At 45.5% G+C, this 15,910-nt stretch overlaps 1 protein-coding gene across 5 annotated transcripts in view; it reads right to left on the bottom strand.

Moving 5' to 3' along the window:
- LOC106584692 (zinc finger protein 609) overlaps nt 1-15,910 on the bottom strand; it is a 205,137-nt gene that overhangs the window by 55,637 nt on the left and 133,590 nt on the right. For all 5 annotated transcript variants that reach the window (XM_014170195.3, XM_014170194.3, XM_014170199.3 and 2 more), the window contains one exon: nt 1,401-1,632. In XM_014170195.3, the coding sequence (XP_014025670.2) occupies nt 1,401-1,632 (232 nt within the window). The remainder of the gene's footprint in view (nt 1-1,400; nt 1,633-15,910) is intronic.

Consider the following 15,910-nt stretch of genomic DNA (forward strand, 5'->3'; position numbering starts at 1 on the left):
CCACCTCACTGAGGACCAGGAGTCAGACAGCACCGCCTCACTGAGGACCAGGAGTCAGACAGCACCGCCTCATTGAGGACCAGGAGTCAGACAGCACCACCTCACTGAGGACCAGGAGTCAGACAGCACCACCTCACTGAGGACCAGGAGTCAGACAGCACCACCTCACTGAGGACCAGGAGTCAGACAGCACCACCTCACTGAGGACCAGGAGTCAGACAGCACCACCTCACTGAGGACCAGGAGTCAGACAGCACCACCTCACTGAGGACCAGGAGTCAGACAGCACCACCTCATAGAGGACCAGGAGTCAGACAGCACCGCCTCACTGAGGACCAGGAGTCAGACAGCACCTCCTCACTGAGGACCAGGAGTCAGACAGCACCACCTCATAGAGGACCAGGAGTCAGACAGCACCACCTCACTGAGGACCAGGAGTCAGACAGCACCTCCTCACTGAGGACCAGGAGTCAGACAGCACCTCCTCATAGAGGATCTTTCCCGTCCTCTCGAAACAGAAAGGTTTGTAAGTGACTGTAAGCTACTTTGTGGATAAGCTGTGTTCCAACCCCAGCACTGAATCATTAAAGACAGTCTGGTGCTGCACAGTGCTTCAGTTTAAACACATTAGCATCCCTGAGGGGGAAAAGCATGTCCGAGCAGGCGGGCTAGCTGTGCCTGTGCCGAGGACGACAGATCTGAAGGTTTTGGTGAAATGAGATGTTTTTTAATCTGTAATGGCTAACTGCTGAAAATGAGGAGGCGGCGACGGCAGCGGTTTCCTTTCTTCCATTACTGAGCGAGGGAGAAGGGCAGACGAGCAGGCTATAGAGGGTAGACCGACTCACTGTGAACACACAAAGCAGACAAGACCCTCGGCCCCTGGAATGCTGATGAGCTATCTCCCATTGTAGGCGGTGGTTTCACTCACAGAAAAACTGCCAAATGCACCTCTTTGAAGAATGTCTCTTCTGCATTAATGAATGAATTATATATCCGAAGAGAGGCTTACAATTCATACCAGTTGTACTTATGGCAGCGGATAAAAGAAAACTAAACATCTTGCTTTTCCTCCTCATGACATTTTATCGGGAGGCCCTACATAAAATAAAAGGCCCCAGGATGTGTGGGTGAGCACACTGAAATCACACACAAAAAAATGAAGAAATCCCAGGCAACACATTTCCCTTTTTCCACAAAAAGAGAAAATATATAGGGTTTTTTCACACAAAAAATTGCTCTGGTCCCTTCCCATAACAATAAATAACCTAGTACTTGTACAGTGTTTTTACCCAAAGACGCTTTACAATAGACAACTACAAGGAAACCAAACCCCCCCAAACAGAGACTATAGCAACATAATATCCCTGTGTTCCCTCAGCCCATAGAACAACCCTTACCGTCCTCGGTCTCCTGCCAGACGATACCCTCCAGGTTAACGCTGGTCCCAGGCTCGCAGGGCCCCAGACACTCGGGCTCCGTGGCCAAGGCCATGTCTGTCGTGTTGGACGCCACTGAGCGCGTGCGCACCATGATCTGCTCACAGGGTGAGGCGATGCTGTCATTGCTGTTGCCCACCGGCACCATGAGATGGAGGGGTGGAGTGGCGGGCGTGGAGACTGGAGACTCCATCTGGGAGAAAAGAGATACCATGATAAACAAAAGCTGACATAGACCACACAAAAGCTGACATAGACCACACAAAAGCTGACATAGACCACACAAAAGCTGACATAGACCACACAAAAGGAGGCCGTTCCTACGTTACGATAGGCACAACAAAATGTGAAGGGTGGCAAGTATTGATAAGAATAGAGTTCAGATACAGTGATAGTCATAGCATTCCTTGCTTGTTGTTGGCAGCGGTGGCAGGGCATTTCCCCTGCTCTGTGAATGTTGAACATTACTTGTTGTTGGCAGCGGTGGCAGGGCATTTCCCCTGCTCTGTGAATGTTGAACATTACTTGTTGTTGGCAGTGGTGGCAGGGCATTTCCCCTGCTCTGTGAATGTTGAACATTACTTGTTGTTGGCAGCGGTGGCAGGGCATTTCCCCTGCTCTGTGAATGTTGAACATTACTTGTTGTTGGCAGCGGTGGCAGGGCATTTCCCCTGCTCTGTGAATGTTGAACATTAGTACCCTAGAGAGTGAAACCCTTCTCTTCAGTATACCGGTTTAACTACAGCATACTGTTCTGGCCTGAGCTCTCAGCCTCTCACAAACCCACTGAACCCCCCCCCCCCCCCCCCGGAAGGCCCAGGATTTGATTTGATAAATAAATGTACCCCACTATTTGGGCAAGCCGAATCAGCTACAGAGCAACCTCATGTAAACGGCTGGCTTTAATAAGGGAGGTCTGACTAGCTTTCCTACAGTGTGAGCTAGTCAGCCATATTCCTGAAAGCTGAGGTGGTAGCACTAGCTTATTTAACCTCCATGGTGGAGGTCATTAACGTCCTCTATGATTATTACTCATGGCTGAGAACTCTTAAGTGCACCAAATCATTCAAAACATAAGTTACGGCTGTAATAAAGCACCTTGTCCGTAGACATTATTTCAAGTTCTTGCTCAGGGTTGCGCGGGGGAGCCAATTTGACAATCTAATTAGTGGTGTTTATTGACTCGACACACATGAAAGTGCAGCGTTTAAAAAGATATCTATTTTACCGCAAAATAAAACCAAGCATAGCAGGGGAACGGCAGAAAGAGAGCAGTTCTTGGTCTATGTTCCAAACAGAACCATTTCCAAACCAAACTTCCAAAGAAAACAGTGCAGTAGATCAATCCACACAATATGAGAAAAGGCAACAATGGAAATAGTTTATATAAATATACTTGAGGTCTTGCTATTTATTTAGCAGTAGCTGTCATTCCGTGAGGTAAGAGGAAATGTACATGGAAACTATTGGGGTCAGGATATGGCAACATCTAGCCTACAACTACACTTAACATATGCTTGCTATTTCGACAACAGTGTGGATGGAACTTTAGGGAGAATTGTTTAAGATTTTACCATTTTTTTAAATCGAACCTTTAACTAGGCAAGTCAGTTAAGAACAAATTCTTATTTTCAATGGCGACCTAGGAACAGTGGGTTAACTGCCTTGTTCAGGGGCAGAATGACAGATTTTTACCTTGTCAGCTCGGGGATTTGATCTAACCACTAGGCAACCTGCCACCCCAATTGCTTGGTGTTGGCTTACTATACAGAGGGGGAGTTGCATGAAGTGGTGTCTGGTGAGTGGAAGAGACTCACCAATCCACTTCAGTCAACCTGGTTTAAAATGTACAGCCTTTGGGAAAAGCCTGTGTGTGTTAGGGAGAAAAAAGGTGAATATATGATTGTATTGCGTGGAGAAACCAGGCGAAGGTCACGCTGTGAGGGACTTAAGCTGGCTAGCCGAAGAGAAGCTGAAACACAGGGCTAATCAACGAGGAAGTGTCAAGTCCAGACCAAATCAGCAGATCTGCAGAGGGGACTGGCCTTTAGTTCCTACCACTTTCCCATGGGACAACAGCCCCTGAGCAAACACATCATCTGCCCTGGAGCTAGTAGAATACGGTGATGAAAACTAGCAACGGACCGGGGCTGTCAGTCAACCACACCCCTAGTAAACACAAATGACATTTTATTTGTCACAAACACATGGTTAGCAGATGTTAATATGAGTGTAGAGAAATGCTTGTGCTTCTAGTTCCGACAGTGCAGTAATATCTAACAAGTAATCTAACAATTCCCCAACAACTACCTAATACACACAAATCTAAAGGGGTGAATGAGAATATGTACATGTAAGTATATGGATGAGCGATGGCTGAGCGGCATAGGCAAGGTGCAATAGATGGTATAAAATACAGTATATATATATATATGACTAATGTAAGATATGTAGACATTATTTAAAGTGACCAGTGATCCATTTATTAAAGTGGCCAGTGATTGGGTCTCAGTGTAAGCAGCAGCCTCTCTGAGTTAGTGATTGCTGTTTAACAGTCTGATGGCCTTGAGATAAAAGCTGTTTTTCAGTCTCTCGGTCCCAGCTTTGATGCACCTGTACTGACCTCACCTTCTGGATGATAGCGGGGTGAACAGGCAGTGGCTCGGGTGGTTGTTGTCCTTGATGATCTTTTTGGCCTTCCTGTGACATCGGGTGCTGTAGGTGTCATGGAGGGCAGGTTGTTTGCCCCCGATGATGCATTGGGCAGACCGCACCACCCTCTGGAGAACCTTGTGGTTGAGGGCGGTGCAGTTGCCGTACCAGGCTGTGATACAGCCTGACAGCATGCTCTCGATTGTGCATCTGTAAAAGTTTGTCAGGATTTTGGGTGACAAGTCAAATTTCTTCAGCCTCCTGAGGTTGAAGAGGCGCCATTGCGCCTTCTTCACCACACTGTCTGTGTGGATGGATCATTTCAGTTTGCCTGTGATGTGTACGCCGAGGAACTTAAAACTTTCCACCTTCTCCACTGCTGTTCCATCGATGTGGATAAGGGGGTGCTCTCTCTGCTGTTACCCAAAGTCCACAATCATCTCATCATCTTTTGTTGACGTTGAGTGAGAGGTTGTTTTCCTGACACACTCCGAGTGCCCTCGCCTCCTCCCTGTAGGCCGTCTCGTCATTGTTGGTAATTAAGCCCACTATTGTGTCGTCTGCAAACTTGATGATTGAGCTGGAGGCGTGCGTGGCCACGCAGCCGTAGGTGTACAGGGAGTACAGGAGGGGGCTGAGCACACACCCTTGTGGGGCCCCAGTGTTGAGGGTCAGCGAAGTGGAGAAGTTGTTTCCTACCTTCACCACCTGGGGGCAGCCTATCAGAAAGTCCAGGACCCAATTGGACAGGGCGGGGTTGAGACCCAGGGCCTCCAGCTTGATGATGAGCTTGGAGAGTACTATGGTGTTGAATGCTGAGCTGTTGTCAATGTAGTCAATGAACAGCATTCTTACATATTCCTTTTGTCCACACACAGCTGTATGTATGAATGGAAACAGAGACGCTGCAACACTCCTTTCTCAAGAATGTACGCCCTTATCGTAGACAAACCCCTGTGACGGCATTGCTTCCGTTGTCAACTTTTCATAGCAAACCTGTTATTTGGGTGTTGTTTAGTGCTGTTGGAGGTTACCTTACAGTGTGTTGAGATGATGTCAGGCCTTGTTTACAGAACAACAGAAGTGCTTCAAGTATGAAAGTACTGATGAGCTCGACCCTACATCATACTCTCATTAGGGGGCTCCGGAGTGGCGCAGCGGTCTAAGGCACTGCATCGCAGTGCTAGAGGCGTCACTACAGACACCCTGGTTCGATTCCAGGCTGTATCACAAACGGCAGCGATTGGGAGTCCAATAGGGCGGAGCGCAATTTGTCGAGCGCCGTCTGGGTTTGGCCGGGGTAGGCAGTCATTGTAAATAAAAATGTGTTCTTAACTGACTTGCCTAGTTAAATAAAGGGGGAAAATTATAATTGGATAAACAAACCCCCATGACGTCATTGCTTACTGACTGGCTAGCCAAACTCATTTTAGTAAAAACCTACCCGTCTTGCTGCATACGGTAAAACAAAAAAACAACAATTGAGAAGGGAAACACTAACTCCAACACAATTTGAAGAGTCTTAAAACATTGCAATGAAAGGAGCTTGGTAAATACAATCCATTATCTGAATGAGAGAAAAGTTGTATGGTGTAAAGAGCGCTTCACACTAAAGTGTGAATGACGCTGCCACTGCAGCGGTGTTGACGATACCGTTAATGACTTCCACACACGTGGTGGATAAGGAGGTATTTACACAATCACTTATCTGGTTTCTTTGACTCTCACAGGCAGCCCAGTAAGCAAAGAGGCTCCACCGTGAGAAGGGGGAGTTGGAGGAACTAGGAAGAGGGGTGTAGACGAGGACGGCAACAAAATGACATATATATATATACATACATACATTTAGCATACACTCTTATCCAGAGCGACTTACAGTAGTGAATGCATACAATTTCGTACTGGTCCCCCATGGCAATCGAACCCACAACCCTGGTGTTACAAACACCATGCTCTACCAACTGAGCCACACGGGAACATTTGTTAGTATTGAGACTCTCGCTGTGTGTTTTGGCAGTTAACCTCTTGGGGCTAGGTGGGACGCTAGCGTGCCACCCGTGGTGCACTCCATCAACAGCAGGTGCATTTCAAGAGCGGCAAATTTGAATCCAAATAAATGTCAAAATTCAAATTTTTCAAAAATACAACTATGTTACACCATTTGAAAGATAAACATCTCCTTAATCTAACCACGTTTTACGATTTCAAAAAGGTTTTACGGCGAAAGCATAAATTTAGAGTATGTTAGGACAGTACATTTACAAGAGTTGTGTGTAATGTTTTGTCAAGTCAAAGACAGGGTCACCAAAACCATAAAACCAGCTAAAATGATGCACTAACCTTTTACAATCTCCATCAGATGACACTCCTAGGACATTATGTTAGACAATGCATGCATTTTTAGTTCTATCAAGTTCATATTTATATCGAAAAACAGCGTTTTACTATGGCATTGATGTTGAGGAAATCGTTTCCCTCCAATAACCGGCAGTCAAGTCAGCGTCACAAATTAAATAATTAAAATTAGAAAACATTGGTAAAATATTATATTGTCATTTAAAGAATTATAGATTTACATCTCTTGAACGCAATCAACTTGCCAGATTTAAAAATAACCTTACTGGGAAATCACACTTGGCAATAATCTGAGCACTGTGCCCAGAAAAATACGCGTTGCGATACAGACTAGACGTCATGTTGGGGAGATCTAAAATCGAAAATACTATGTAAATAATCCATTACCTTTGATTCTCTTCATCAGATGTCACTTCCAGGTATCACAGGTCCATAACGAATGTAGTTTTGTTCAAAAAAGCTCATCATTTATGTCCAAAAATCTCCGTCTCGTTAGCACATGATGTAAGCCAGCCGGACTTCTCGTCATGAACGAGGGGAAAAAATATATTTCCGTTCGTTCAAACATGTCAAACGTTGTATAGCATAAATCATTAGGGCCTTTTTTAACCAGAACATGAATAATATTCAAGGTGGACGAATGCATACTCTTTTATAACGTATTGGAACGAGGGTACCCAACATGAACTAGCACGCCAGGTGTCTAATGGGACATCACCGTTCCATGGCTCTTGTTCGGTCAGATCTCCCTCCAGAAGACTCAAAACACTTTGTAAAGGCTGGTGACATCTAGTGGAAGCAATAGGAAGTGCCAAAATATTCCTAAACCCCTGTGTTTTTCAATGGGATAGGTTTAAAGTCAATACAACACATCAGGTATCCACTTCCTGTCAGAAAATGTCTCAGGGTTTTGCCTGCCAAATGAGTTCTGTTATACTCACAGACACCATTCAAACAGTTTTGGAAACTTTAGAGTGTTTTCTATCCATATATAATAAGTATATGCATATTCTAGTTACTGGGTAGGATTAGTAACCAGATTAAATCGGGTACATTTTTTTTATCCAGACGTGCAAATGCTGCCCCCTAGACCCAACAGGTTAAGCAACAAGCTCCCTGATGAATTGTGCTCAGCGAAGTGGGGCCTTTAATTGGAGCAGCAGCCAGCGCCAGCAGCTTGTACCGGCGGGCCCCCCCCCGGGGAGCTCTGGTACTGCCTCTTTAAAAGGCCCTCATCGTCAGGGAGATCATTGAGCCCTCAGAGAATATCAGAGATGGCGCTGGAGATGAATGAGGAAGGCATCATATAGCCAACGATCATGCATTGATGAGCACCCCAAACAACCACTTTATCAGGGAATTTAGATGAAGATAATTCATTGAGATAATTCTGGAAAGACAGGACTGAGACACTGATTGTTGCTATGCCGCTGGTTTAATCATGCCAGTTGTGAATGTTGTCGCAGCAAGGCTGGCAGGCAGACGCACAAGGAGGACTCGTCTATGATTAGCATCCCAGAGAGCGTCACTCTGTCAGGCAAAGCCAAATGCTCCGGACTGAGGAAAAACTCCTGTGGTTATGTGAACACTCACTCGGTGGTTGTCCTCTGATGCTAAATTCAACATCTCTCTCACTGGCTCCATCTCCATGCTGGTTGACTCTGCAGCTCCCTGGATTTACAGGCTGGCTACTAAACATTCTACTGCCACACTGTTAGCAAAGGCTGTGAGGAGTCTGTCCAGGGCCTGACGAGGTGACTCATTACCCACACCTTTTAGGGAACAGTTCATTACCCACACCCTGTAGGGAACAGTTCATTACCCACACCCTGTAGGGAACAGTTCATTACCCACACCCTGTAGGGAACAGTTCATTACCCACACCCTGTAGGGAACAGTTCATTACCCACACCCTGTAGGGAACAGTTCATTACCCACACCCTGTAGGGAACAGTTCATTACCCACACCCTGTAGGGAACAGTTCATTACCCACACCTTTTAGGGAACAGTTCATTACCCACACCCTGTAGGGAACAGTTCATTACCCACACCCTGTAGGGAACAGTTCATTACCCACACCCTGTAGGGAACAGTTCATTACCCACACCCTGTAGGGAACAGTTCATTACCCACACCCTGTAGGGAACAGTTCATTACCCACACCTTTTAGGGAACAGTTCATTACCCACACCCTGTAGGGAACAGTTCATTACCCACACCCTGTAGGGAACAGTTCATTACCCACACCCTGTAGGGAACAGTTCATTACCCACACCCTGTAGGGAACAGTTCATTACCCACACCCTGTAGGGAACAGTTCATTACCCACACCCTGTAGGGAACAGTTCATAACCCACACCCTGTAGGGAACAGTTCATTACCCACACCCTGTAGGGAACAGTTCATTACCCACACCCTGTAGGGAACAGTTCATTACCCACACCTTTTAGGGAACAGTTCATTACCCACACCCTGTAGGGAACAGTTCATTACCCACACCCTGTAGGGAACAGTTCATTACCCACACCCTGTAGGGAACAGTTCATTACCCACACCTTTTAGGGAACAGTTCATTACCCACACCCTGCAGGGAACAGTTCATTACCCACACCCTGCAGGGAACAGTTCATTACCCACACCCTGTAGGGAACAGTTCATTACCCACACCCTGTAGGGAACAGTTCATTACCCACACCCTGTAGGGAACAGTTCATTACCCACACCTTTTAGGGAACAGTTCATTACCCACACCCTGTAGGGAACAGTTCATTACCCACACCTTTTAGGGAACAGTTCATTACCCACACCCTGTAGGGAACAGTTCATTACCCACACCCTGTAGGGAACAGTTCATTACCCACACCCTGTAGGGAACAGTTCATTACCCACAACAGTCAGGGTGTCGCGCCCCTCCTCCTGGATTACAGTCAGGGTGTCGCGCCACTCCTCCTAGATTACAGTCAGGGTGTCGCGCACAACCGCCCGTCCTCCTGGATTACAGTCAGGGTGTCGCGCACAACCGCCCGTCCTCCTGGATTACAGTCAGGGTGTCGCGCACAACCGCCCGTCCTCCTGGATTACAGTCAGGGTGTCGCGCACAACCGCCCGTCCTCCTGGATTACAGTCAGGGTGTCGCGCTCAGCCACCCGTCCTCCTGGATTACAGTCAGGGTGTCGCGCTCAGCCACCCGTCCTCCTGGATTACAGTCAGGGTGTCGCGCTCAGCCACCCGTCCTCCTGGATTACAGTCAGGGTGTCGCGCTCAGCCACCCGTCCTCCTGGATTACAGTCAGGGTGTCGCGCTCAGCCACCCGTCCTCCTGGATTACAGTCAGGGTGTCGCGCTCAGCCACCCGTCCTCCTGGATTACAGTCAGGGTGTCGCGCTCAGCCACCCGCCCTCCTGGATTACAGTCAGGGTGTCGCGCTCAGCCACCCGCCCTCCTGGATTACAGTCAGGGTGTCGCACTAGGCCACCTGCCCTCCTGGATTACAGTCAGGGTGTCGCACTAGGCCACCCGCCCTCCTGGATTACAGTCAGGGTGTTGCGCTCGGCCACCCGTCCTCCTGGATTAGTCAGAGGCTCAGAACACCGAGCATTTCTCCTCAATTGTCAGCTAGCAAGGCAATGTACGAAAACCCAAGCGAAACGTTATCATAAACTAATGGCTTATTGGTAAGTGTAGGCTCCATAGAGAAGAACGCGGACCAGAAAACGGCATTGGTCTGAGGAATTCTTCTAACCGTCGACTAAAAGCATGCTTACATACCCAAGCTTCAGATTACTCCAAAACAAAGATGCTTACGACTGAAGGGAGAGACCACCAAACACAAACCCACCCTCTAGACTACAGACTTTAGCCTTGCAAAAGAGCAGGGAGGAGGACCAGTCTCTAGCTGTGGGGGAAATGGAAGCAGGAATCTAAATGGATGCATAACCTCAGTGGAAGCTCCAGCTGAAACCTACAACAAAAACATCCATTATTCCTGCCAGTCTTTCTCCTTTTTGTGGGCTCAAGTGGACTATTAGTGGTTCAGCGGTCGTTTTTCTCAGAAAGGTTTTCACTTCGCCAGGCCTGCACACACGCACCATGTGCTTTGTCCACACCCTGCAACTGGGACTCTGAGGTTGTAAAAGGATTGGGTCTGTCCAACGACTCAACGTTTAATCCCAAATAGAAACTTTTTAAAAGGCTTTTCTTTACTGTTCAACATATGATTTAAGTATTGCAAATCATAATTGTGGCAGTGCGCCATGTTAGGAAAGACTGCTGTGGGAATGTTGTCCTATTGGGTAAAAAGCATTGATGAAAACCTCAGCTGTTAATAGGTCTAGGCTCCAATACAACCGCAACACTATTCAGGTAGTAAATGATTGGGGATTGTCTTTAAATCAACATAAAGCTTCACTAAGCTAAATAAGCCCTACCAAAACAGAAACGACAGAACAGCCCTTTACTTTATAAGTCTTTTTAGGGGTAATGCCCCTACCTGCTCATGACGGTCTGCTGAGCCAATGGGCATCATCTCAGGTGTGTCCCCCCAAACCCATCATCAAACAACCATATCCACTTTCACGCTGGCACAGAGGACAATCAATGCTCCCTTAGGAAAACAATCACAAAAAACTAAACAAGGGGAAGCGAGGAAAAGAGGTCTGGAAAAACGGTCTGAAAAAAAGGTAAGCGTAGAGGCCGAAGAGAACTGGTATAATAGGAATGGAATCTCCCAGAAACACAACATTTGGTTTTGGCAGGAGAGTGTGTTACAGCTTAAATTCCATTGAGTTCACAGAACATTCCTGCTCACCCTCCCACCCCCTCCTTTCCACAACAGAGTAAGTGTTTCAAATTCAGGACCAGATCCCTGAGGCCCCTGGATGGGTGATGTCACCTTCCCAACATCCCTCTGAATGGGACACGCTGGGAGGTGGTGACCAGTCCCTGCTGGGGAGGTTGGAGTCAGGTAGGGGTTAGGAAGCAGAGTTCAGGCCGTGTCAAGAGTCCCCGGTAACCACAGGAGATGGCCCCATCACTGTTCAAAATACATCTGCCATACAAGTCCCCCCCCCACAACATAATGTCAGGGGAGAGAAGCAGAAAAATGTAAAGCGTGACGGAGGAAAACGACGCAGAATCATTTAGATTGTAAGCAGTTAAGCAGACTTGAGGGTCTGTAAACTACACCACAGATGAACGTAACCAATTGAGATACTACAAAAGAGCCTGCTTCAACGTTTAGCCTAAGCATTAGAAACTTAATAAGGCATAAAAATGATTTGACGCAAATTAGAATTGAACAAGAAGAATGGGGAATTAAGCGACAATCCTCAATCATTTCTTTGAGGGCACATTTGTATTAGTCCACTTGCCTCTTGGCTAATTTGAACTGATTGGAGGCATTCTCCATGTCTTCACAGGCTTAAATTAATCATCGACCCAAGTCGACACATCCTGTTTGCACTGAAAAACAAGCCCAGCTGGAGAGACTCCAGAGCCACATGCTCACCTTTAACCGTACAGTGACCTCCTCCACCTCTGACCACTAACTGACCCAGGTATGCTCACCTTTAACCGTACAGTGACCTCCTCCACCTCTGACCACTAACTGACCCAGGTATGCTCACCTTTAACCGTACAGTGACCTCCTCCACCTCTGACCACTAACTGACCCAGGTATGCTCACCTTTAACCGTACAGTGACCTCCTCCACCTCTGACCACTAACTGACCCAGGTATGCTCACCTTTAACCGTACAGTGACCTCCTCCACCTCTGACCACTAACTGACCCAGGTAGTAAAACGCCTGTTATTGTTATTTATTGTGTTACAATTAAAAACATTAAAACATTTTTTTAATTAAATCACATTTTTCTTGTTATCTCTGCATTGTTGTGAAAGCCCTCGTAGGTAAGCATTTCACATTAAAGTCTACACCTGTTCTATTTGGCGCACTTGATCAAATTTGATTTGACATGAATATGTGACAACGTGCCTAGGGAACATGACTACCTGAATGCTAACCCAATCCACAGTAATCTATTCACATGACTACCTGAATGCTAACCCAATCCACAGTAATCTATTCACATGACTACCTGAATGCTAACCCAATCCACAGTAATCTATTCACATGACTACCTGAATGCTAACCCAATCCACAGTAATCTATTCACATGACTACCTGAATGCTAACCCAATCCACAGTAATCTATTCACATGACTACCTGAATGCTAACCCAATCCACAGTAATCTATTCACATGACTATGACTACCTGAATGCTAACCCAATCCACAGTAATCTATTCACATGACTACCTGAATGCTAACCCAATCCACAGTAATCTATTCACATGACTACCTGAATGCTAACCCAATCCACAGTAATCTATTCACATGACTACCTGAATGCTAACCCAATCCACAGTAATCTATTCACATGACTACCTGAATGCTAACCCAATCCACAGTAATCTATTCACATGACTACCTGAATGCTAACCCAATCCACAGTAATCTATTCACATGACTATCTGAATGCTAACCCAATCCACAGTAATCTATTCACATGACTACCTGAATGCTAACCCAATCCACAGTAATCTACTCACATGACTACCTGAATGCTAACCCAATCCACAGTAATCTATTCACATGACTACCTGAATGCTAACCCAATCCACAGTAATCTACTCACATGACTACCTGAATGCTAACCCAATCCACAGTAATCTATTCACATGACTACCTGAATGCTAACCCAATCCACAGTAATCTACTCACATGACTACCTGAATGCTAACCCAACGACGGTAATCTATTCACATGACTACCTGAATGCTAACCCAATCCACAGTAATCTATTCACATGACTACCTGAATGCTAACCCAATCCACAGTAATCTATTCACATGACTACCTGAATGCTAACCCAATCCACGGTAATCTATTCACATGACTACCTGAATGCTAACCCAATCCACAGTAATCTATTCACATGACTACCTGAATGCTAACCCAATCCACAGTAATCTATTCACATGACTACCTGAATGCTAACCCAATCCACAGTAATCTATTCACATGACTACCTGAATGCTAACCCAATCCACAGTAATCTATTCACATGACTACCTGAATGCTAACCCAATCCACAGTAATCTATTCACATGACTACCTGAATGCTAACCCAATCCACAGTAATCTATTCACATGACTACCTGAATGCTAACCCAATCCACAGTAATCTATTCACATGACTACCTGAATGCTAACCCAATCCACAGTAATCTACTCACATGACTACCTGAATGCTAACCCAATCCACAGTAATCTATTCACATGACTACCTGAATGCTAACCCAATCCACAGTAATCTATTCACATGACTATCTGAATGCTAACCCAATCCACAGTAATCTATTCACATGACTATCTGAATGCTAACCCAACGACGGTAATCTATTCACATGACTACCTGAATGCTAACCCAATCCACAGTAATCTATTCACATGACTACCTGAATGCTAACCCAATCCACAGTAATCTATTCACATGACTACCTGAATGCTAACCCAATCCACAGTAATCTATTCACATGACTACCTGAATGCTAACCCAATCCACAGTAATCTATTCACATGACTATCTGAATGCTAACCCAACGACGGTAATCTATTCACATGACTACCTGAATGCTAACCCAATCCACGGTAATCTATTCACATGACTACCTGAATGCTAACCCAACGACGGTAATCTATTCACATGACTACCTGAATGCTAACCCAATCCACAGTAATCTACTCACATGACTACCTGAATGCTAACCCAATCCACAGTAATCTATCACATGACTACCTGAATGCTAACCCAACGACGGTAATCTATTCACATGACTACCTGAATGCTAACCCAATCCACAGTAATCTATTCACATGACTACCTGAATGCTAACCCAATCCACAGTAATCTATCACATGACTACCTGAATGCTAACCCAACGACGGTAATCTATTCACATGACTACCTGAATGCTAACCCAATCCACAGTAATCTATTCACATGACTACCTGAATGCTAACCCAATCCACAGTAATCTATTCACATGACTACCTGAATGCTAACCCAACGACGGTAATCTATTCACATGACTACCTGAATGCTAACCCAATCCACAGTAATCTATTCACATGACTACTGAATGCTAACCCAACCACGTAATCTATTCACATGACTACCTGAATGCTAACCCAACCACGTAATCTATTCACATGACTACCTGAATGCTAACCCAACCACGTAATCTATTCACATGACTACCTGAATGCTAACCCAATCCACAGTAATCTATTCACATGACTACCTGAATGCTAACCCAATCCACAGTAATCTACTCACATGACTACCTGAATGCTAACCCAATCCACAGTAATCTACTCACATGACTACCTGAATGCTAACCCAATCCACAGTAATCTACTCACATGACTACCTGAATGCTAACCCAATCCACAGTAATCTACTCACATGACTACCTGAATGCTAACCCAATCCACAGTAATCTACTCACATGACTACCTGAATGCTAACCCAATCCACAGTAATCTATTCACATGACTACCTGAATGCTAACCCAATCCACAGTAATCTATTCACATGACTACCTGAATGCTAACCCAATCCACGGTAATCTATTCACATGACTACCTGAATGCTAACCCAATCCACAGTAATCTATTCACATGACTACCTGAATGCTAACCCAATCCACAGTAATCTATTCACATGACTACCTGAATGCTAACCCAATCCACAGTAATCTATTCACATGACTACCTGAATGCTAACCCAATCCACAGTAATCTATTCACATGACTACCTGAATGCTAACCCAATCCACAGTAATCTATTCACATGACTACCTGAATGCTAACCCAATCCACAGTAATCTATTCACATGACTACCTGAATGCTAACCCAATCCACAGTAATCTACTCACATGACTACCTGAATGCTAACCCAATCCACAGTAATCTACTCACATGACTACCTGAATGCTAACCCAATCCACAGTAATCTACTCACATGACTACCTGAATGCTAACCCAATCCACAGTAATCTACTCACATGACTACCTGAATGCTAACCCAATCCACAGTAATCTACTCACATGACTACCTGAATGCTAACCCAACGACGGTAATCTATTCACATGACTACCTGAATGCTAACCCAATCCACAGTAATCTATTCACATGACTACCTGAATGCTAACCCAATCCACAGTAATCTATTCACATGACTACCTGAATGCTAACCCAATCCACGGTAATCTATTCACATGACTACCTGAATGCTAACCCAATCCACGGTAATCTATTCACATGACTACCTGAATGCTAACCCAATCCACAGTAATCTATTCACATGACTACCTGAATGCTAACCCAATCCACAGTAA

The sequence above is a fragment of the Salmo salar genome, chromosome 23 (assembly GCF_965601325.2).
Source record: "Salmo salar chromosome 23, fSalSal1, whole genome shotgun sequence".
NCBI lineage: Eukaryota > Metazoa > Chordata > Actinopteri > Salmoniformes > Salmonidae > Salmo > Salmo salar.